The following is a 24,560-nucleotide window of genomic DNA, read 5'->3' on the forward strand; positions in this document are numbered from 1 at the left end:
ACATAAGCATGATATTTTCTGAAGGTGATATCCCATGGCAGAACATGAACTCTACATGAACTTTGTTTTTCCATGTGTTGCTTGAGGCTCTTAAAACGAGACGATCCAACACTACACACGTTGTTTAGTCCTTCTCGCATCTGATGTCGAGTTCTGTGGTTGTGGGCTTTTGCATTGTTTTGGGGGACCGGATTTTGTTTTGTTTACTGTTCTGTCTTGGATTCCGTGTTCATGTCTTGCTTCATGCTCGTTTGGCATTGGTAAAGCTCCTTCCAGCCACTTGTGTCTTGTCCATGTGTGCCGTAGTTGTCTTGTCAGTTTGGTTGTGTTTAGTTTCCTGGTTTGTTCAGTCTGTGTCAGTTAGTTCATTGTTGTCGCAAGTCACGTTTCTCAAGTCATGTCGTATTTCATGTTGTGGTGAGTCTATTCCCATATTTGTTCCCATGCGACTTTGAATTTGGTCGGCTCATTTTGGCCAAGAGAGGGAAGGCAAGAGTGCAGGGTAAATTTAAAAAAAATGGAGAGACAAAAAGGGAAACAAGACACATGGAATATCCACCAAAATACTTAATCAACAAAGTTGGAAAAAAAAGATTCAGATGAGGCAACGAGGCACACCTGGAAAAGAAACCGGTGGCTCAAGAAAGCTGATTAGTTGACACAAGGAGCAGGGCTGACGAGAACAGATGCAGACAAAAACCAAACCAAGATCTGAACATGGGACACAAGAAAACAAATCATAACATCTAACAAAATAAAATCTGTACAGAAAAAAAATTAAAAAGTCCACAAACATGAGAGCTGATGTAGTTTACCTTTTTCTTTCGTCTCAGTAGGCTCAGTGGTTGAAGTCCTCCTAGAAATTTCTACTGAAAAACATACAGATTTGTGTTTTTTATGGAAGCGATGAACAGGGTATATACAATGTTAAATAGAGGTAGGGTGGTTATTACTTTCACTAATTAAACTATATTAGAGTTATTGAAGGTTAAAAAAAAAAGTCTGGCACATGCACGCCCCTGATATAAAAGACTGTACACCATGCAAAAATAAAATTTCCCCTCTGTAAAAAAAACACCAAAAAAAACAAGTGTGCCACTAGGTGGCTGTAATGACCTTTACTATGACATCTGATCCACTGGTAAAAATGTAATTTATAACCACATCACATACCACCTGCATTTGGCATCTGTAAAACTGATGTTTATTGTGGACTTGTGTCTCATGATTTTAGAAGACAACTATAACATAGCAAGTTAATCAGGCATCATTGATTTGTTCCATGAAGAATACTCCCTGTTTGAGAATAGGAGTCGATGACAGGTTCTTTAATCACACTGTGGTTCTGACTGTGTAATGACTTGACATGGTTCTTTTAAGGGTGACATCCCTTTAAGAGTATCATAGCCCCTTGTTGGGCTCCTCATCTTTGCAGCCTCTCATAACAGCTCTTCTACCATTCACGCCTTGTTGCCGAGGAAACAGGCCAGAGAATGGCAGAGCATTTCCAGCTTTGCCTGACATGCATCTGACAGCAACACACTGTACACTCACGCTCCCGCGTCCCCAAAACGTCACCGTGGTTTGTATGCACCTGGCGAACGTGCATCAAATCAAAGATAACATTGTAGATATGATGTTTATCATCACGCATGGTATGATCTATAATGTCTGTAAGAGCGCACTGAGATGTGACGAGGCTGCTTTGAGTTGATGGAGTAGAAAATCAAGCATGGTGAGGAAACAGATGTTCCTGCTGTTTTGTATGTATGGGATGAATTACTGTGGTTGTCCAGCAGAGGGCAATGTGTGTAGAAGTCTTTTTACGTGCATAATGTATGCATATGTAAGTATACGTGTATACATACAGTATGTATGAAGCAAAACATGTGAACAAGCTGTAGAAGAACAGAACCAAACAGCAAAAGCCGTGTATTAAATCTCTATTGAGGCCCGATGCTACTGTCGCAATTGCTAACCATAAGAACAGCGGTAGGGCAAGACGTGGAGGATCATCAGTCAGCACATTCCCAAACATTTTTTTTTTCAAGAATATGTTCTATGCAAGCCCACTAGTTGAAACAAGGCATTCTGATAAATATTGTGTTTGTGGAATAAGAGTTAATGCACTCGTTTTTAGCCATATCCGGGGGCGGCCATTTTGTCACTTCTGTTGACTGAAAAAGACATCACAACTACTCAGAGCCGTGGTTGGTCGTTACCTGAGCCCTGAATAGTTGTGACGTCATTTTCAGGTGACAGATTTGACCCTTGAGATGGCTAAAAACGGGTGGATTTTGCTTCCACAAACACAATATTAATAACCTGCGTAGAACATATTCTTGGGGAAAATAATGTTTGGGTTGACTTCCCCTTTAAGAGGCGGCGAAGCAAGCCCGCAAAAAGCACACACACGCGCCCAGATCAGAACAGACTGATGGACCTCGGGGGTCAGACCATTATCAAACACAATTGCCTCCCTGCACTTCACTTCAGACGGCACACTGCTGTTCTATTGATCTGCTCTCTAATCTATACCTCTGACAGGTGATCAATGAGGCAGGTCGTCTCGAAAAACGTGAGCCCTGGGCCTGTTATCAAGTCCAACGGTGAAGGTGGGGAGCAAAAAGCTCTGAAACCTTTTTATTTGTTCTACCAGTGTTGTATTGTTCACGCAAAACATAGTTTGAACTTTACTGCTTGAGTTGTGTTCTCTTACAGCAGCGCATCGTTTATTGCAACGTATTGCATCACACTCACTCATGTCATGAGCGTGTCCCAGTTGGCACAAAGTCTGACAAATGGATATGGATGAAGTTAGTGCTTAAATTTCAGAGCTCGGTCAGGCCTAGCAAGGCTCTCTCTGCTAGCCTAAGAAGCCTCAATAATAATTTTTGTTCAATGAATTTGTAATATTTTATTGTTTCTCTTAGCTTCATTGTTTCCAGTACTGTCTGGACCTTAATATTTTTCCCCTAGTTAGATTTCAGCCTCTGCGCTGCTATGTACTGTAGATGTAATCTGCCCAGCGGCTTCAAAATCGGGTGTGATGGCTGACGTAACTAAGTCTTTAGCAATGGGACTGTTTCTTTAACGAGTCAGATTTCAATGTATTCCTTCTGTGACGTCAATTTAATCCACCTGTGACGTCAGCATGTTTGCCTCCGCTAATTGTTGAATCAGAGCAAACCAAGTTTGATTAGCAAATCGGGTACTGCATGGATTTTGCACACATCAAATTTCAGGAGCAAGTATGATGTATTGATGTATTTTTGTTTGTTTTTGTCATGTTATTACTGTAGATAAATCATTTTGAACTGCTTTGGGTGATGCACGTGGCGCAGTTGCCTGCTGTGCTGTTACATTGCGTTTTCATGTAGTATTAATGTTTTCTATAATTGCGACATGATAGTGGTCGTACTTTTAATTATTACTGGATTAATTCGGACAAGTCCCACCGAAGGCCAAGGTACCAAATGGACTGCCTGTCTCTGGTATAATTGTATCAAAACAACGATTTCATTACAAAGTACTTCATAATAACTTCTACGGGTGCTTCATTAATAAATAACTTCTCGCCTGTGCTACTATAGGCCTCATTGATCATTGTCATAATAATGACAGCACAATCCCACAGCACCGAAAATGTGCAAGGTAGTTAGTTGTTCGTGTAATGATGGTGCGTATTACCAGTATGCATGCACAACTTGTAATACAGGCCATTAGCCCACAAAAGTCTCCAATAGATTGCACAGAGCAATGTGCACAAACTTGATGGTTTTTGACTTTGAGTCTATTGATTCAATCAAAAGTACCATGTTTCTGCAGAGAGGGGCAATATATTACAAACCATTCTCTGTTTGACACATTGCCCTTAAACACCATTGCAAACGACAACCACAATAGAAAATAGAATTTAAAGTGAATACGGGCAGCACAGTGTAGTGGTTGGCACACCTTACAGTGGAGAAATCCTGTGTTTAAAACTTCCTCCTTCATTCCAAAACATGCATGTTAGGTTAATTGAAGACGTTACAGTCTTAAAACTGCTGGGTCAAAAGTAACCCAAATTTGGTGAAATAGCTAACCCAGTGCTGGGTCCCCAAAAATCCGAACCAACGTTGGGTTATTTATACTCAGTGCATTGAGGACTTGACTTTGATCCAACAAGGGGTGCAAACCACCCATAGTGATGACGTAAAGTGGTGACCAGGTTATCAGTGTAGCTAAATATTTAAAAAATGATGTTAACTTTATTATTAACATTTTCTGAGAATGTTACATTAAAATTATTTAAACTTTCATACACAAAACTCCAGAATGGTGACCATCTTTGGCTCTTCAGCCCACCAAAATCCAATCATCATCCCCGTATTCTGCGTCAAAAAAATTTACCCAACCTTGGGTATAACTAACCCAATTTTCTCAAAATCCATAGACCAGTGCGTGGGTAAGGAAAACAACCCAGATTGTTTTTTTTCCTTAGCGTGTATATTGAGACTTTGTTAGTTTAGTTTGTTCAATTTTAGTTTGTTATTTTGAATGAATGAATGAATGAATAAATTTTATATAAAAAAAACAAAACAAAAAAAAACACAGCATCAAGGATGTTCAATAGCAAAACAAAACCAAAATTACATTTTACAGTCAATAGTGTGGGAAGAAGCATAACTTAATTTCGTTCGTTAACTATAATAACTTTTGATCAAAACAACTAATTAGTAGGGCTGTTAAAGTTAAATCGTTACTATGGAGATTAATTTAAATGTTCTAACGCATTTTAAAACTCAGTTACCTCGGTTTTATTTACTTGCTGTGGCAGCTTCCCTCTGCTCATTTTGCAGCCAAACTTAGAGGCGTGACAGGAGTGACTGTCACAAAAGCGAACTTTTTTTACTTTAAAAATTTGCTCAATGGCTCATTGGAGAAATCCAAAATAATTTGCACACTTTTTGCAAAGCCAAATTCAAATACTATATTAGTTGTATGTCTTTAGTGTATTGTTCAACAGTTGTATTTTACAGGAAAATAATCGTATTCAAGGATCAAAGAAGGCTATTAACAGTCTTTGAAACAAAACGTACTTTTAATTTGTTTCCATATTAATTCCAAGATATTACTCTAGTAAATATCGGTACCAAGCTTTGTAAAAAATTGTAGTTTCAAAATATTATTAATCGTGATTAATTATGGGAAAATTTTGCGATTAATTAGTTTAACATTTTTAATCGTTTGACAGCACTACTAATTCGTATTATCTTTGTAAAGGTCACATTAGGAATCTCATTACTAGAGGTACTAGTGTGCCTACTATCTAATACTGTCTCTATCATAAATTGAAACATTAGCAAAAAGAAGTTTTATTGTCTGCTATGACAAGCACACACTGCCCTCTGCTGGACATAGACGGGAATTCGCCGTAAAACAACACGAGTGTCAGTTTCCTCACCATGGTGGATTTTCTGCTCCAGCAACTCAAAGCAGCACAAACATCAGAGCATTTCCGCTCAACCTGAAGCCAGAAAATCCCCTTTGCAGTCATCGCTTCCATCACGGCAAAGTTCAGAATGCGATCAAATTTGCATAATCAACCCGTTACCATATTGACTGACAGAGAGCGGAAGCGACATCAATTAACGTGCGCGCATTCCAAGAAAGGCTATACAGAAGCTAGGGAAGTGCGGAACTACCTCTAGGACCCAGTGTGTGTTCTCCTCAGCCTTTGTAGCGTGTACGTGTGCGTGTGTGAGCGTGTGTACGTGTGTGTGTGTTTGTGCGTGGGTGCGTGCGTGTGTCTGTGTGTGTGGTTGGGGGACTCAATGTGCTTCTTGCTAATCACGAATCACATCGAGAGCACAAGATGATATTGCACAAGACCTTTTGAAAGCAGCAGCTTCACACTGCTTGTTTTGATTTTTTTGATTTGATTTCATTTTCTTTTCATTCGCGCCCTTATTTAACCAGCGCATTTCTTTCATTTAATTGCCTCATTGGAGCCACTATGGTAGCCGGTGCATTCCAGCTGACTGGGACTACGATTCGTTTGTTCTCATGACACACTTCCATCCATTCATCACATCGAGAGAAAGCTGGGAATTGGCTTTAACTTTTTCCTTTTTTCACCGTCGACGATCGCGCCTGCCGTGGGTACTTTGTGCACTTGAGGTGAGTGACACCAAAGAGGCACCTCCATTGTCACGGCAAACGCGTGGGAGAAGGGGGCGAAGCTTCCTTTCTCTGCTCTACGTCTCCTTCACACTTATTCTATTAGAAAATGGATCATCACGCTTGTGGCCTAATGGGTGGCGCAAAATGCGTGGCCTGACATGTTCCAGTATTTTGTGCCAATAGCAGTGCGTGGGTGCGTGTCACTGAATACTAATTACTGCCAATCATATCTCCGAGTCCACTCCTTATTTTTCTACTCGTGGATCTCAATATTTCCTCGATGCAATGAGCTGTATGTTATGTTTAAATCTACTGGTTGTGGTTGCAGTGGGCGTCCTGCTCGTGTCGGTGTTGAAGTAGCAATGTGGAGCGGCAAGAGCGCGCCTCAGCTCCTCTCCTGCCTGGCGCTCGTGGCTTGGTGGATAACCAGGTGAGTTTTTTTTAAAAAATTTTTTAATTCATGACTTTGTGAAAGGGAGACGCCTAGAGGAGATGCGTGTTGGCTGTTTTTGTGTGTGTGTCTGTGTGCACGCGCGAGGGACCTTCCGCCTCTCGGTAATCCGTGGACGCACATATTGTGCACGAAGTCGAGACAGTTTACGCCTTCTGCGCCCTCAGTCTGGCCATAACCTGGAGGCATGGTGCTGATGAGCCAGATGGGTTGTGTTATTGACTTGTTGGAAATGAACAATTCATCATAGCCATGATGTTCACATTATTCTCAGCGCAAATGTTGCATTTATTGGAAGCTTTCACAGTTTCCCCACAAATTGGCCTATTCATTCCCAGCGACATATTCAACATAACAGATTCACATAATTTCCATTCCAATTTTAAAATGTTCAGTTTATTCAGTTCACATTGGGAATGATTTTCAAGATTAGGAAAATTCCCACGTTCTAAAAATGACACATTTTTCACTATTGAACAGTTTTCACCAACAATCATTCCACATCATTTCAGATCAATATCTCAATATCATTCCATATGTTTCAATATCCTTCCGTATCATTCAATATCATGCTATATCTTCACAATGACACAGTATTACACATTTTTATCATTCCACGTAATTTAATATCATTCCATTCTTGTAATCAAAATATTGTACTTTTTTCACCATTATCATTCTATAATATTCAATCTCATTCTATATCATTCCATATCTTTCAATACTACATCATTCCACACTTTTCTTCAAAATATTGCACATTTTCACCAATATCTTTCTAGATGATTCAATATCATTCCATATCATTTAATATCATTTCACATCATCAATATTATTCCACTTATTCAACTTCATTCCACATCATTCCATATCCTTCAATATCATCCCAAACTTTTCATCCACATATTGCACAATTTACACGAATACCATTCCCCATCACTCCATATCCTTCAATATTGTTCCATTTCTGCATCAAAGTTACGTTTTGGCTCTACGATCACATGACTTATAAGTGTTCTGCCTTGAAATGAGAATGGAAGGACATTTTGTTTCATGATCCAAGGTTTGGGGGGAATTGCTGGGTAGTACCCTTCAAATACAATCATGTTTTTTGAAGGGTCCTTTAGCTCATCATGTTGCTATCATGTGTCTGTTGACCAGATCGGTAAACGCAGACACCACATCTGATGCCTTCAAAACCAACATCACCCTCTTCACGCGCATCTTAGACAGCCTGCTCGATGGCTATGATAACCGTCTCCGCCCTGGTCTTGGAGGTAAGAAAACATTTGTTTTTTAAAAAATGTAATATCTTGGTCAATATGAATTTTCCCCTTTTTCTTTTATTAAATATTACGAACACCATTTTGTTATAAAACGGTGTGTGTACGTTTTGAACGGCTGACGGTTCATTTGAACACACGTGAGTTAACATCACCATTTGTAGCACAGATAACCTTTGGCATGAATTACCCCCACCCCACCCCCCTTGCACAGAGTGAAGTGAAAAACACACCGTGTACACAAAACATTAAGATTATATTCCTAGAGAGAAAGACCAACATTGGACTGTCAAACGTGAAAGATATGAGATTTTTGGGGGGTACTGTATGATAATTCTTTATTCAATACACATCTTATTAAATTATGTATTTATTGAGGAGCAGTTTGAGTAAAATGGTGCATTTAAAATCGAATGATTCTTTTAGTCATGTTATCAAAAAGACAAATCCTAATAAGAGTGAAACATTTATTACATAAAATATTTTCCCGTGGTGGAGAGGAAACAAAAGGCTGTAAATTTGGATAATTGAGGAGAAACAGCCCTTCCCTGGTGTGTCTCTCCGTCTTCGCGTCTCCCATCATATTCTATGGTTGGCATCTCATTTCCAGTCGCACCCCTCACTCCAAAGCCAAGCTGCCCCCTCAGGATTTGGTGCCATTTGAAATTCAAATTCCTGGGGCCATCAGCCCAGGAGCAGCCATATGGGGAACAGATCTTATTTGGCCTGGCAGCATTGTACACTGCTGTCATGTTTAGTTTTTAAAAGGAAAAAAAAATCCAAATATATATCGCGGTGCCCCGAGATACGAGTGTCGATGCACTCTTTGTGTTCAACTATCCGTTACTTGGTGTTTTAATACCACTATGGAGGATATTCGTTACCCATGTATAATGTTTTGCATTGTTTGTTAAGCTAGGTGGACTGAAGGCAGAGCTAGGTGGATGTTTTAAATGCTCAATGTGTAATCGTATTTTTTTAATGTTTATTTTGACAGTAAAAATTAACTGGGAGTGGCAATAAACAGCTTGAATTCTCTTGTTTTAATGATTGTTCATCACCAGCCAAACTGTTGCTTGGTGTAAATTGAGTTGAGTTCACTGTAACCATACAGCACTCATATCTTGGATTTTTGCTTGCAAGTTAAAGCAAAAAAAAAAAAAAATTGCTGAATGACAGCTCGTATCTCGAAAGACAGCCTCTTGCATCGGCTCCAGGTGCAATATGAAGCATGTTTATGTAGATCATCGATCTGGGTTGTGCATTGTGTTGGCCTTTTTTTCAGGTTGTTCTGGTTATTTTGATTATATGAAGGAGCATTTTGGCAGAAAAAAGTAGAATTACACAACCTTTTTTTTTCAAATGAAAATTTTTTTACAAATTCCCACACTCAGTTTCAGAGGTGGGTAGTAATGAGTTACATTTACTCTGTTACATTTACTTGAGTAAGTTTTGGGAAATGTTGTACTTCTAGGAGTAGTTTTAAATCGCTATACTTTTTAGTTTTACTTGAGTAGATTTGTGAAGAAGAAACAATACTCTTACTCCGCTACATTAGGCTACATTGAACCCGTTACTTAAATCCCCTCCGCGTATGTACGCGTCTCTCTCTCTCTCTCTCTCTCTCTCTCTCTCTCTCTCTCTCTCTCTCTCTCTCTCTCTCTCTCTCTCTCTCTCTCTCTCTCTCTCAGAGAAAGGCGCATTTATTTTGTCAGAGACCTGCGCCAGGCTCTACCATGTAACTGTGTTTCACCAATCAAACGTAGCCGTATGGCCACAGAGGCCTGCAGTCTCGTCACGTGATCATATTCAACTTCAGCTGCGGGAAAGAGTTGTTTTCGGATGAAACGGATCAAAAATGTCTCGCAGCAATGCCGACTATGCAGCCACAGAAGAGGAGGAACACCCCTGGACTCACATCAAAAGCATGTTAGCCTTAAAAACGGTGTGAAACACCAGCTACAGTATGCAGTGTCTTCTTTGTTTGCCTAAACAAATGGAGATTTCAACGTTCAAGAACGCAACATCTAACTTGAGGAAACATGTTTCGGTAAATTTCCTAAATTCGTTTTTTCTTCTTTCGCGCCCTCTGGATAGGCAAATGTTTGCCTTGGTTGAAGAGCCATGTTGCTTTTGTAAAACATTTTACTCAAGTAATTATTTGGATGACTACTTTTTACTTCTACTTGAGTCATATTATTCAGAAGTAACGGTACTTTTACTTGAGTACAATGTTTGGCTACTCTACCCACCTCTGCTCAGGTTAACAATCGGTTTTGAGGTTTCAGTGGGGGGTTTTTGAATGGTATTGTTTATGTCTTGTACTGAGTTGCTGTCTTAAAAAAAAAACAAAAATCTGCAGATTTTTGTTTTTCCGATTTTAAAAGAGCTAATACTGGCAGATTAAATTGTCCGTCCGATTAATCAGTCGAAGAAGAAAAAGCAACTTTCCCCTGTCGGGGTCACCACAGCAAGTGACATGCATGGCATCATTTTTACACCGGATGCCCTTCCTGACACAACCCACCCATTTTTCCTTTTTTGGGGCTTCTGCCCTGACCAGAATTTAAACTCCAATACCCATGTCCTAAGTAAGATTGTTACATTAAATTGACTTCTTTACTAATCCAATATTCAGCCCAATTTGCTGGGTCGAAATGTTTAACCCAAACTTTGGTAAAAGTAAGCCAATCTGCTCAAAATCAATCTAGTGAGTGGGTTAAGACACACCACTCCCCACCAGCATTTCTTGTGTGTACGAACCAAGGTTATTGTAATAACGAAACCTAACGAAATAACTAAAACTACAACTGAATAAATGAAAATGCTTTTATAAAAAAAACAAAATTAACTAAAACTAACTACATAGCGAAAATGTCCTTCGTTTTCATCTTTGTCAAGTAATATATCAATTTAATCTTTGTCAATATCATACATGAGCCTCCCATTGGTGTATGAATGTGCATATGAATGGGTGAATGCGTGGCTTTGTAAAGCGCTTTGGGCAGCCTATGGTGACTATAAAGCTCTATATAAGTGCACTCCATTTATCATTTATGAGCTTTCGAGGTTTGTTTTAAATGCATTTATTTTGGTATTGCAGTTTGTCCATACAGAAGAAGGAAGGTCAAACAGTCGTTTGAGAATTGTAGTTTACTTTAGTTTGCTACACAATACCGAGTGACTTTTTTTGTTGTTGTTACACTCAACTAATACTCCATATATTAAAAAAGAAAACTAATGCTAGAACTAATGAAAAACAAACTAAATTAAAACTAGCAAGCCTACTTTAAAACTAATTAAAACTAGCTGAATTAAAGTGGAAATCAACCCCCAAAAATTCTTTGCAATATGTTCTATGTGCCTTCACTTGTCTAAACATGGCATTCTGATTAATACTGCGCTTGTAGAAAATGAGTCAAGATGCAAAATCCCCCCGTTTTTAACCATTTCAGGGGGCGGCCATTTTGTAACTTTTGTCGACTGAAAATGACATCACGGTTGCTCAGGTCTCAGCTAATGACCAATCACGGCTCACCTGTTTTCTGAAGCTGTGCCGTGATTGGCCGTTACTTGAGCCCTGAGCAACTATGATGTCATTTTCAGTGGACAACAAGTGGCAAAATGGCCGCCCCCTGACATGGACAAAAATGGATTTTGCTGTTTAACTTATATTCCACAAATGCAACATTCATCAGAACGCCATGTTTAGACTAGTGGGCCTGCATATATTATAACCCTTCTACGAACACATTTTGAACGCAAGTCAATTATAAACCGAGAACCCCGGTATATAATGTTTGTCGAAAAACTGAAAAGAGGCGAGTGTGATTACACCCTTAGAGCTTTAAACTGTACAGTAAATCATAGCATGTTAGAAAATGATATCAATTGCACACCTTTACTTCACATCTCTTACAGAAGAGCCATTAGTGCGTAGATCCGTATCATATTAAACAGTTTGGGAAAGGCAAAGCCCCCTTGATCAAACAGTAAAAGGCTTTCATGCAACCTCAGATGGAATTTCCACATTGTAGACACATTAGATGCCCACATCTCATCCGTGGGGAACAAGCTCGTTAACGCTCCACTGGAGTTTGCTTCATAAACACATGTATAATACAATGCAATATAAAAAGAGCATCACCACTTCTGTTTACTACCATTCTCTACATGAATCATTCATTGAACCCATCATTTATTCCTTCCGTCATCACTTACTTTGACAAAATATTCATTCTTGACACTTGTACTCATTTTAAAATCTGACTGTGCTGTTTATCTTTTTTTCATAATCTTCAGTGTCAAAACATAGCATTTTATTGATTCATCACAAGCAATCCGCGACAGCGCTGCAATTTAAAATTAAACCAGGGGCCGTTGTTTGGTTATTGAACTCTATTGTCTCACCTAAGAGTAAACAACATACTGTTTATGAGTCAAACCATTCCACACTATGACTTAATAATAAAGATAGAAGAGGGAAATCTAGGGCAGAGGGTTTCAAGAAGAACCCACATTTCCCCCTTGGGGCAACTGGGAGGTTTCAAGGGAGAGAATAAAATGTTCTCGTTTCGGCAGTCAAGTGTGGGTCTAAATGCACACGGATGGATGAAATCAAAAAACAATACAATGTCAACATGTCAGGTTGTTAGTGTACAAAGCATACCGCTTTAGACTTAAGCATCATCAAACTGCACTTATTTACCACTTGTCGGTTGTTTTCAAGTATGCAACACCTTTAAGACGGAGCATCGGTTTCTGTTGCTGTCGTTGATGTCAAGCATGCTGAAAGCGAAATGCTGAAACACTACACATCACCACTAGTGATGAGACTGTGAGCTTAACTCGGTTTATAGTCATGCTGAGGCTAACTGTTTTGTTCGCTGTGCGCCACAAAGCTATATCAATCCTACAAAAGTAACCTGTAGGTTGTGCATCCGCGAAGGCACAAAGAGGCCACATTGCGAATATGGAAAAAAAAACAAACATATTTTTTTCAAGAATATGTTCCCAACAGGCCCACCAGTTGAAACACGGCATTCTGATTAATATTGCGTTTGTGGAATATGAGTTTGGCATCAAAATCCACCCCTTTTTAGCCATCTCAGGGGGTCGGCTATTTTGTCACTTTTGTCGACTGAAGATGACATCACAACTGCCCAGGGCTCAGGTGACGACCAATCACGGCTCAGCTTCACTAAACAGGTCAGGTCACCCTGTGTTATTATTATTATTATTTGTATTATTATTATCAGTAGTAGTAGTAGTAGTAGTAGTAGTAGTATTATTAGTATTATGAAAACCTAATGTGCTACAGAATTCATAATCAGTGCAATAAAAATTCATATAAGAAAGTTTATTTGCATTTCTGAATGAAATAATTTTCAAAAATGTATCAGATAAATCTGAAAAATTATCCTGTCTAATTATCATATGGTGAGGGGTGTGTTTTGAATGATATTTAATTGCTACATGTAATTATGCTACTGAACATATGTATATATATTTATACATATATATATATATATATATATATATATACAGCAACATATGCTTAGATAGGCACCACCCAGTGTGTGAAAACATGTGTGATAAAGGAAGCAAAGGGGCGCGTGAAAGACAAACTGAAAAGTGGGGGCTGTGCCCCCAGTGACCTCCTGGTTCCACCGCCTCTTGTGTCAACAATCACAATTTTTAAAACTATTCGAAATCAATATCAATTTAGGAGACTTGTGCTTATCAGCGGAGTTTTTTATGTGTATACTGTGCCAACACAAGGCGTGGATGACAATTGAATTCAAGCAGCTATTCTTCGTGTTGAAATCATGTGTAAATAAGCAATGTGGACATTCTGAAAGGTGTTAGTTTCTTTCTGCATTGTATTTTCGGTGAATGCAAATAATCCAAATGCGTAAGAAGCATTTTCTGACATTTGGGAAGGTTCACAAACGGGGCAGGTTCCATCCGACCAATAAGACACGGCTCAGCACACCCATCTGTACAAGGGACTAGGATTTTACAGAAAGCATGTTTGCCTGTTCTTGCTGAAGAAATGAACTTTAGGTATTGTCCTCATGTTCCTATAAATAACTTCACTGTCATCCTCAGGCATTAAATGCACTATGGGTAAAATATCTTACACTAGTGGGCTTGTGCTGTCCCAAGTTCACTGCAACAAGGATGTACTGTTGGTTTTATCTCATTTTTCGAAGTGTTGTTGTGAACAAAAATCTAGACTTGAATTCAACAAAATACACAAGGATGACTTTTTTTCATGCAAAGGGACAAAGAGAAATGTGGAAATTGTGACTGGTAGTAGTCACCCCATTGAAGAACCCCCTCAGTCTATTCAGCTTCTCTCGCCTTCATCAAAATTAGCCCAAATTATAACAATGACAATGTTGTATGTACACTTTACTTCAGGTGAAGGTGTTGACATTTCTCCTTTTTTTTCCTTTGCGCTATGCCGTGCTGTTTTTTTTCTGCATCACAATGAGATGTTTTCTCAACAATTACAGAATGAATTTGTCAACAAACCTTAATTGACAGTTTACATCAGAACATCCCTCCAGTGTATACTGTAACGCTGACATGACTAAGCAATTTGAGTGTGCGATCCGTACACAGTGACACAAAGACTTGTCGTTCTGATGGCACTGAGAAGTTCAGTGACACAAATATTCACTTTTGAGTGATGTACTTCGGATTTTGAGGAAGAAAATGGCTTTTCAGGGGAACCGTGGTGTTTTGCAATTTATACAAATTGTTTCGAGGAATGCACTTACTGTTTTGCAAATTTCAATTCTGATCTGAGAAATGTACCAAAGCGACCTAGAAAAACTGAAAACAGTCATTTTGCTCAGTGGCTCTCAAAGCGTTTACACCAAGTGCCACATCAGAAATTTTATAGCTCTCAAAGTACCACCATCATGACCAGGCCTAGGTGTTCATCAAAAAATGACTACAAAGATTTTATTCCTTTAACAAGTTACTGTAAAGTGGAAATCAACCCAAGCACATTTTTTTCCAGAATATGTTCCCAGCAGGCCTACTAGTTGAAACACGTTATTCTGATTAATATTGCGTTTGTGGAATATGAATTAAGCAGCAAAATCCACCCCTTTTTTGCCATCTCAGGGGGCGGCCATTTTGTCACGTCTGTCGACTGAAAATGACATCACACCTGCTCGGGGCTCAGGTAAAGACCAATCACGGCTCAGCTTCAGAAAAAATACTATAGGTTTGGGTTGACTTCCCCTTTAACATTATGCACAGTTTGAACATTAAATCTGCACTTAATTAAAGGAAGTAAAACACTGATTTTAATGATTTAAGTAAAATGTATTGCACAAAAGTTTAAAATATTTACCTAAATAAAAAGTCATCTGAAATAAGCACCATAACCAAAGGAGGACAAGCTATGTGAAAAGGTAATGGATGAAGATTCTCATTCAACAAGAAATGCAGACCATCAACAACACAAAACAATCAGTGCTTTCGTTGCCTATGATATTTCACAAGTAACATTAATGAAGGATCCCAGTGTTGGGTTCTCAAAACATCAAATCTTTTATATGAACTTGATTCATAACGCTGAGGTCTGCATCAATAAATGTACCTTGCATTGTGTCAAACTAAAAGGGATACACCGGTTAGTCTGCTACCGTCCATTTCCTTTTAATTCAAATAACTTTTCAAGAAGAAAGCCAGCCAGTAATATGTCTTCATGGAGCAATGGGGGCGACTGCCAGCCTTGCGATGTACCAGAGCACTTTAGCTTGGACTAATGATCTCTTTAAATTGTACGAGTGTTCGAGTAAAAGGGAAAGGAAAGCTTTTTAAATTGAGCGAGCGCGTCAGATTGAGCTTCAGTAATTATTGAAAGAGACAGAGTGTGCAAGGAGCAAATGGACGTGATGTTGCAGTGCTGATGCAGTAGCGCAATATTACTTGAATTGGTGGGTTGATGCCCGGTTGATCCACGAGTATGATGCCCCTAGAAATTGTTGTCGCGGTTGGAGGGGTTGTGAAAAGATGATTTAGTTTTAGCTTTATAAATCCACCCATTTTTAGCCATCTCTGGGGTTAGGTTTAGGAGGTGACAAAATGGCCGCCCCCAGAGATGGCTAAAAATGGGTGGATTTTGTTACGTAACTCATATTCCACAAACACAATATTTATCAGAATGCCTTGTTTCAACTAGTGGGTTTGCACAAAACATATTCTTGAAAAAAATATGTTTGGGTTGACTTCCTCTTTCATGGTTTATTGGAAAGATGATTTGGTCGATGGAAATGAATAACTGGCGGCTTCATCATTTCTATAGGAGTAGAACTAGGCATGTTTGTATTTTGTGGATGGTGTTGTGTTTTGTTGTGTCCTTATAACTGATTGGTTAAAAATAACCCAATATATGTTAAAAAAAAAAAAAAGATAGCCCAGTATGTGTTAAATTGTAGTAGTTTGCTGCTCAATTGAACATCAACTATTCTGTGCCTTCCAGACAGGGTCACTGAGGTGAAGACGGACATTTTCGTCACCAGTTTTGGACCTGTTTCAGACACAGACATGGTGAGAGCAGATATATTTTTAATGTTTAATGAGCGTTCTTATAACACAATATGTACGTAGCCTCCTTTATTACATCATGATGTTGGCGGTGCACACCCCATACGCCACAGAACTAAAGCGGGCCTAGTGTTCCTCTCTAAGCACCTCGTCTATTCATGTGACAATAATCACCTTATGAATTATTGAAACTCCTCTTGTTATTCCTGCCAGTCCTTTGTTTATCCGGGGCTTTCCCTGCTTATCATTCTGAGACACGCGACCCGCTCCACCTCATATCATAAATGTCCCGACCATTGTTGAGGACCCATTTTCCAAGTGATTGATCCGTTGATTGAACGGTTACAGTGCGGCTGTTCAATTCTCTTCTTTCTGAATGATATGTAAATGAGAATTCAGTCGTGCACACACAAAAAGCCAGTCGTGACTAGCAGGCCTCACACATGGAATCAGCCACGTTAAAGACAAATTATACAGGGGCAACAATTTATTATACCTGCTGTTTTTTTTTCTTTTTTTTAAATTATTATTATTATTATTGTTATTATTATTATTATTGTTATTATCGTTACGAAAATCTGATGTGCTATATAAAAAAAATAGGACAAAAAAAGCACCAGAAAAATGTGGTTGTATCTCTGATTAAAAAAAAAAAAAACATTTGTTGACCAGTGCATTTTTTGGGCCAATTAAATGAAAATGGATCATTTTCTTTCTCCCGCCTGATTATCACTAATGTGCCGTGGCCAAGTGGTTGGTTTTAGTACATTGACCTGTCATGTAAAACCACCATCATGATCATTTAAAATGCCAGAATTAAATTTTTCCATCAGTGTATTTTATTGGAGGATTTCATCCTCAGCGTATAGCTTATCCAGTGGGGAAAAAAAACTTGAGAAAAAATAGCCAGGGGTTTATCTTTGTCTTTCACCGTCTAAGTGTGAATCAGTCGAACACACACTTTAACACACATTTCATAGTGCAGGGCTTTCTGCACTGTTATATGTGTTTTCTTTTGACAACAGAGGATTATGGGTCATGGGTTTCTCCCTGCCTCAGTCAGCTTGGGAAAAACACTGATACAGTGAGCTGTGAAGAACAAGGAGAGCACAGGCTTCACCTCTCAAACAAATACTGTCGAATCCGAAAAGTCACCCAGTGCTCAGGTTTAACGTGTCAGGTGGAGTACGATAAAAAATGTCAGCGGAGAGTACAATGTGTTTTAGTTCCCATTTTTCTATACCAAGAATGGGAGTCTGTTGTATTCGCTATACACACAAACACACACAGTTGCACTAACAACTTCTCTTTCCCTCAGGAATACACCATCGATGTTTTCTTCAGGCAAGCCTGGAAGGATGAGAGATTGAAATTTCATGGACCAATGAATGTTTTGCCTCTCAACAACCTGATGGCGAGCAAAATCTGGACCCCTGACACTTTCTTCCATAATGGGAAAAAGTCTGTGGCTCATAACATGACCATGCCGAATAAATTGCTGAGGATCAAAGATGACGGGACGTTGTTGTACACGATGAGGTAATTTTTTGGTCAGATAAATTCATCTGACTGTGATACAGCTTTAATCAATGTGCTGTGATTAATCATTTTAGGAAAGATACGCTCGCGCCCCGGTACTTACATTTTGTAATCAATAACTCTAAAAGCCATCATTTCTCAATACATATACTGTGTTTGAACACAGATAGAGCTCAGCAGATTATCACCAGGGAATGGAAGCAGTTTACCTTGCTAAAGGATACAGTTTCAGTCAAGTATCTGGTCTTCTGTCGCCTGGCATCCATTTATCAATGTCAAGAAGAAAGATAGTCATCTCTTGCTATATTGCCACTCAAGTTTTGCGGCTTCACTGTATCGCAGATTCCCCCCGTCGTATTTTAACATATCACGTATTATTCGCTATATTGCAGGAATTTGTAGTGATTTTTTTTTCCACGTGGACTTTTTACTGCAGAATGTCCAAAATTTGGGATCATTTCACTCCTTATAAAAGAAGCTCAAGAGCAATGTGAATACTGCAACTGCCTTATGTTACACAACTGAATGTCTATGATAAAGTAAACATCGTTGGCCAATTCAATATAGCCTATTGCTACAAAACTGTAGCGCCTTCACCCGTGACCCAGGATAGACATAGCCACCGGTGCACTTTCAGTCGTTTTATGGAACAAAGTCAACAAAATAAACACAAGCATAAGATTGAAGCACGCCATAAAGGCACCTCACTCAACACAGATGACTTTATTTTAGTGCCCATTGCAAGTCTAGTGCAAACTAGCTGTGCGCATGGGTGGAGTTTTCTTTTTTGGGGATTTTCGCAGACTGACACAATTAGAAAGGGGCATTTGCGCCATTGTGAGAGTGAACACAGCTGACTTACTCCCTGGCCAATGAAGGCGGCCTCACTCATTTCTCTTAGTTGCTGGAGTTCATGCAGAAGATCGAAGCACGCCATGTATGTTTATAAGGAACTGCAAGCAGACCTCCACTTGTGGATGATATAAAGTTGGCCAGGGCTGTCACAGATCACTGCTGTGAAGCGAGCACTTGGAGAATGCCTTCCACCCTAATCGTTTGTGTCCATTTCTAACATCAATTACCCCCAAGCCCCCACAAAGCTGTGCCGCGGCACACCTGGGGTGTTGTAATAAATATAATCAAGAGGATGCTAATGATAATGCTTTCAATGATTTGATTTCTACAATGATTCAGAGGGTTCGATGCCCGCTGTTGTCATATTTAGGAATGAAATACGATGTCATCCACACCACACACGTCTGCAGACCTCAGAATTTCTCTGCCTGCGCCTCAGTCAAATTCACCAAAATTGCGTTACATCACCTGTGCCACAACTTAGACCTGCTTTTAGCTGTTCGTAGGTCTCGTCTAATATCTAGTTTACTTTCTGTTAAAGAAAACAGCCTCGGGCATCCGAAATGCCCAGCATGGTGCGGTGTGTTGTGCCAAATTTTCCAAACACGCTAACCTAGACTTGTCCTGGTACGAAAACCAAGATGCGCCGGTTTTTACGCTGAGCGCACGTGCACCTGTCCATGACCAGCTTTAACCAGTTAACTGCTAGCCAAACTCTAAACTTTCATTCGCTGACTCCAAACTCCGTCAAAACACCAGGCCCCACCTTTTAAGATCACATGCATTCAGTCACAGTCACGGATAACGTACTGTAGAACACTGCGACCCCAAGTGAACAAAAGTAAAAAACGCACCTCACATGCCTTTATTTTGGTATTATATGCTTGAAGCTTTAAAATATATAGCCTATGAATAATAAATATTTGTTCACTACTTCACTGATTTTGTCTATCTTGTGGGTAGTCTGGAATGCACCCCCTGTGATAAACAAGGGATTACTTGTACTGTAAATGTTTAAAGACATGCACCTTAATTGTATACAGTGAACTTCCTTATCAAAATATCCCAACATATTTTGATTTTATGGTGCCCGCAGCGACGTGTTTATTCTGCTGCACTGATTACAGCTCAGATGAATTATTTCTGTCTCAAGACATTACAGACGGGAAGTGTCTTGAATAGTGCATGAGACGTGTGAGTTAGATTTGTGGTTAGGTGGGTTTTTGAAAGATGCCTAACTTCTGTTGATATTTTTTTAATGTATTTTCCAAGTGTAATTGTCTGCAAATTGAATGCAGGTTAACCGTGCATGCAGAGTGCCCGATGCATCTGGAGGATTTCCCCATGGACTTCCACTCCTGCCCGCTTAAATTTGGCAGCTGTGAGTAACACAAGTGATGGTAGTACTCATTGGAATTAAAGGAGGTTAAATGTTTTTTTTCATTTTTCCACTCCCCGCACCTGCTCACTAAAACAAAGTTGCCCGCTGTTAATAGTAAAGTTAGTCTGGATACTCACTTGTAAAAGTTTGAACAAGTGATGACTGTGGTGACACACATAAAGGGAGCCAATCCTATTTGTCACAAAAAAGGCTTGTGCTTCAGATGAGCCAAGTACAGTATTATTGTTGACTTTTTGCTGTGTATTCCATTCTTCTTCAGTTATTTTGTTGTCAACAATCATATTGTATCACGCAGCCATGGCAGGGACATATGTCGCACGTTTTTGTAAAAAAAAGTGAAATCATTTTGCTACACTGAATATAGTCAAGGAGGACTACCAATACCGTTTTATAGTCCTTTGTTTGATTTCTAAAATGTTCATGCATCCTTTCTGCTTGCAAACAGAGGGATTTGTCATTTCAATCTCTTGTTTTATTTCTGGAAAATTATCAAATGTTGTCGCTGTCCTATATTCATTTTCTGTGGTGTTTTTTTTTTTCTTTAGATGCCTACACAATCTCAGAAGTGACTTACGCTTGGACTCTGAATGCCTCTGATTCTGTAGTAGTGGAAGGAGAAAGCTCACGTCTGAATCAGTATGACTTACTAGGACAAACGGCGGGGCAGGAGACTATTAAATCAAGTACAGGTAAGTACGTACTCAGATGAGGCAAAGTTGAAGGGAACAAAATCAATTAAAGCCAATCTCATTTTCTTCACCTCACATTGACCCATCCTCCACATTCAAAGTAAAACTTTCTTCACCATTGCTGTTTAACATCAGTGCGGATGCTCATTTATTGATTTTCAGTAGCCTAAATTGCAGGTGCGGCAGAGACAAATGAATCACCTTCAAACAGTTTCAGTGAGAATTTCAAGCTGTGGTTTTGTGCTTGTCTTGGTGAACTCCAAGTTACCGTTGGCAACTATAGCTTGGTAATTTATTACCGTAAATCATTTGATTTTACTGTCTTTTTACTTGAAAACGTGAGATGAATAATTTGTTCAATGTTGTACGTAAGACATTGTCACAAGTCATGTCATGCCATCTTCCAAACCGCTTATCCTATACAGGGTCGCGGGGAGTTGCTGCAGCCTATCCCAGCCGTCAATGGGCGAAGGCAGACTACACCCCGAACTGGTCGCCAGCCAGTCGCAGGGCAATTGCCACAATTCACTGACTGCAATTCAAAATGTTTGACTCCATTATTAATACACCAGTGCTTTAAAGCGGAAGTCAACCAAACATATTTTTTTCAAGAATATGTTCCCAGCAGGCCCACTAGTTGAAACACGGCATTCTGATTAATTTTGTGTTTGTGGAATACAAGTTAAGCAGCAAAATGCACTCGTTTTTAGCCAACTCTGGGGGCGCCCATTTTGTTTTCTGTTGACTGAAAATGACATCACAACTGCTCACAACGACCAGTCGCGGCTGACCTGTTTTCTGAATCTGAGCCGTGATTTGTCGTTGTGAGCAGTTGTGATGTCATTTTCAGTTGACAGAAGACAAAATGGCCGCCCCCAGAGATTGCTAAAAACGAGTGGATTAACACTCATTCCACAAACGCAATATTTATCAGAATTCCCTGTTGCAACAAGTGGGCTTGCATAGAACATATTCTTGAAAAAAAAGACTTCCTCTTCAAGATTATAAGGGTCCCGACTTACAAATATTTCATGATACGAACAATGTTTTGGCAAGCACAAACTTGTGATATGAGACCTGTATGGTGACAGTAAACGCATTTCAACTCAATTTACAATAGGCAGCAGTTTGGCAAATAATGAACATTTCATAAAAAAAAAAAGAAAACATGAAATGAAGAGAATTACACATTGTGTATTGAAATAAAACAAGCTAACAATGATGCCTTAACAGCAGGCGCTGCTAGCTTAATGCTATTATGAAAAATACCATTGGCATGCTAACAGTTAGCATCCCTAATGGTGGTTTTAGAACCAACAGGTATTTGAACACAGTCGAGCATCACATTTAGACAGATAATATAACATAACCAACAGGCATACAGTATATTCTTGTCAAATGCGCTCTATAAATAAAGTTGGATTGTTTTCTAAAATAATACATAAGAATGCCATTTTTCCTTTAATAAGCAACCTTTTTATTTATTTATTTTTTGGGACGGGGGGTTAATGGCATCTCTATAAATTTCAATGGGGAAAGACGATTTGAGATACAAGCATGCTCAGGGAAAGAATGAAACAAGAAGGTGCCACTGTAGCGTTAATTTGCATTTAGCATGGACCAGAAAACCAAAAGCAGAATGACAGGTGTGCTGCTGCTCCTACAAGCCTTTCCACTTTACCAAAGCTCCCCATGGAGAATGAAAATGGGCAGACCTTTAGATGCAGTCTAGTTGCTGTTCCTTTCTGGGTGTGCTTGCGTGTGTGCAAAGGAGTTGGGGGTGGGATAAATAAATAGCCATAGAAACAGAAGAATGATGTAGTACTGGATTAAAACCAAGGAAGTACATCTGCCGGTTGTGACAGAAAGGGATGCTCACAGGGGAGAAAATGATGGCTGCTGTGCCTATCAATGATTTTAGAGTCATATTCTAGTGTCCGAAAAAATTCCCAACGATAAGGAGAACAATTTGGAGTGCACATAAACTGGGGCTTGAATTAAGTAACAGTGACAGAAAGTTCATATTGTGGTTCATGTGAGGATTTTAATTTGACTTGTTAAAAATATAACTCTTTTCTTGTAACATCACAACTATATTGTTTTTTTTTTCACCCAATAGTCCTCCACACTACTTTATAGAGGCTGTTTGACAACGCAGAATGAAAAAATGTACTGTAGAGCATGCGGGGACCATTGCAATTAATCTTCATAGTTTCGATTTGTCCATATTTTTTTTTATACGATAAATACTTTCATTTGGCTCTGAAAATCATTATCTTTGAAGGCTGTAGTTCATCCCCTCAATTGAACCAGACATGTAAATTGTAACATTTAAATGGTAAACTGACTGCCATTACCATGGCAACCGCAGATCTGGATATGCTATTTTCGGCTATTATTTTTGGTTGAACAGTCTAGCTTTACTGTCAGCAAAGCGTACTACTTGGAATATGCACGAAAAATACAAAATTACTATGAACTAATTCTTTTGGGTTGTTTGCACTATGCCCAATTTCATATTGGTACCTAGATCCGGTTATTCCGACCATCTATTTCCATGTACATTTCAAATTACACTATTCTGTTATGTTTATACTGGTGCAACATATCAAACAAGCTGCATGTGCAGATGCCTGAATTGCACATGAATGACTGCACAAAACCATGCCGTGGCAAAAACATTTCAGTTTTGAGGTGGGGTGATACTGTGAAAAATTTTGAAAACAATAGATTTGCATTAATTCCATTCTTATATTTGAACATTTTACAATCCGCCGTTTGATTTCATCAGGAAGGTTCTGGAGTAGATGAGAGGTCTAAATCTGTGTGTGATTCTCGAGACAGCATTGATCTAATTTTAGCAGTATTATTTCGTTGCGGAAACAGCATGACACCGAGGGAGAGTCATCAGTGCTGGGAGATCACTGCTGCTTTCATGTTTTCAGCTTGTTGTCAGCCTGCAAATGTGTATTAAGGCTCAGCTGTGTATCCTATTCATTTATTTGGAGTTTCTCCTCATAGGCTTTATCTTGCATCACTGTCTGTGCTGCCCTAGGCTTCTCGATTTGTATTCATAGAAATTATCTTTATTAATTTTAGGTGCTTCAAGGAAGTGTTGATGAATACATTGAAAATAGCCAGCTATGGGCATGCCAACCACTTATTGTAGGTAGATTACCTGCTAGGAAAGCTACAGTACTCCCACCTATTGTCTGTCCGGTGTTTTAAAAGTTTTTGGCATTTTGTATCTTGGATTAAGAAAAGGGCTTTATTTCTCAATCTGTGTAATCGGGTAACAAAATATCTGACGAACAAATGAACATCTGTATGGTCTTAAAGCCATGCCGTTAGTGCAAACTTGATTATGAATGACTGCTCTAGTTGTACTGTTTGGACAGGTGCATCAATAATAAGTGACAGCGAGGTTGTTTCCGCCTTCAACTGAACTGCATTATTCATAGGAACCAAGAACAAAAGGCCAGATGAATACAATGCTAATGTGAGAGTTATACATTGCCATTCCCATTATGGGACGGAAGTAAAGTTTTATATTCGCGAGTTTTCCTGTTTGAATTCAACACTAAACTGAGTCATAATCAATT

General features: G+C 39.2%; 1 protein-coding gene across 3 annotated transcripts in view; it reads left to right on the plus strand.

Annotated features, from left to right (window-relative positions):
* Positions 1-24,560, plus strand: part of gabra2b (gamma-aminobutyric acid type A receptor subunit alpha2b) — a 34,011-nt gene that overhangs the window by 382 nt on the left and 9,069 nt on the right. For 2 of the 3 annotated variants that reach the window (XM_086055790.1, XM_086055808.1), the window contains exons 2-7: positions 6,497-6,598; positions 7,781-7,896; positions 16,409-16,476; positions 17,792-18,012; positions 20,166-20,248; positions 20,815-20,958. In XM_086055790.1, coding sequence (XP_085911916.1) covers positions 6,497-6,598; positions 7,781-7,896; positions 16,409-16,476; positions 17,792-18,012; positions 20,166-20,248; positions 20,815-20,958 — 734 coding nt within the window. Of the gene's footprint in view, positions 1-5,666; positions 6,166-6,496; positions 6,599-7,780; positions 7,897-16,408; positions 16,477-17,791; positions 18,013-20,165; positions 20,249-20,814; positions 20,959-24,560 lie in introns of those variants that run through there. The other variant, XM_086055799.1, reaches the window with a different exon arrangement.

The sequence above is a fragment of the Filicampus tigris genome, chromosome 2 (assembly GCF_054856515.1).
Source record: "Filicampus tigris isolate MCC_2025a chromosome 2, RoL_Ftig_1.0, whole genome shotgun sequence".
NCBI classification, from domain to species: Eukaryota; Metazoa; Chordata; class Actinopteri; order Syngnathiformes; family Syngnathidae; genus Filicampus; species Filicampus tigris.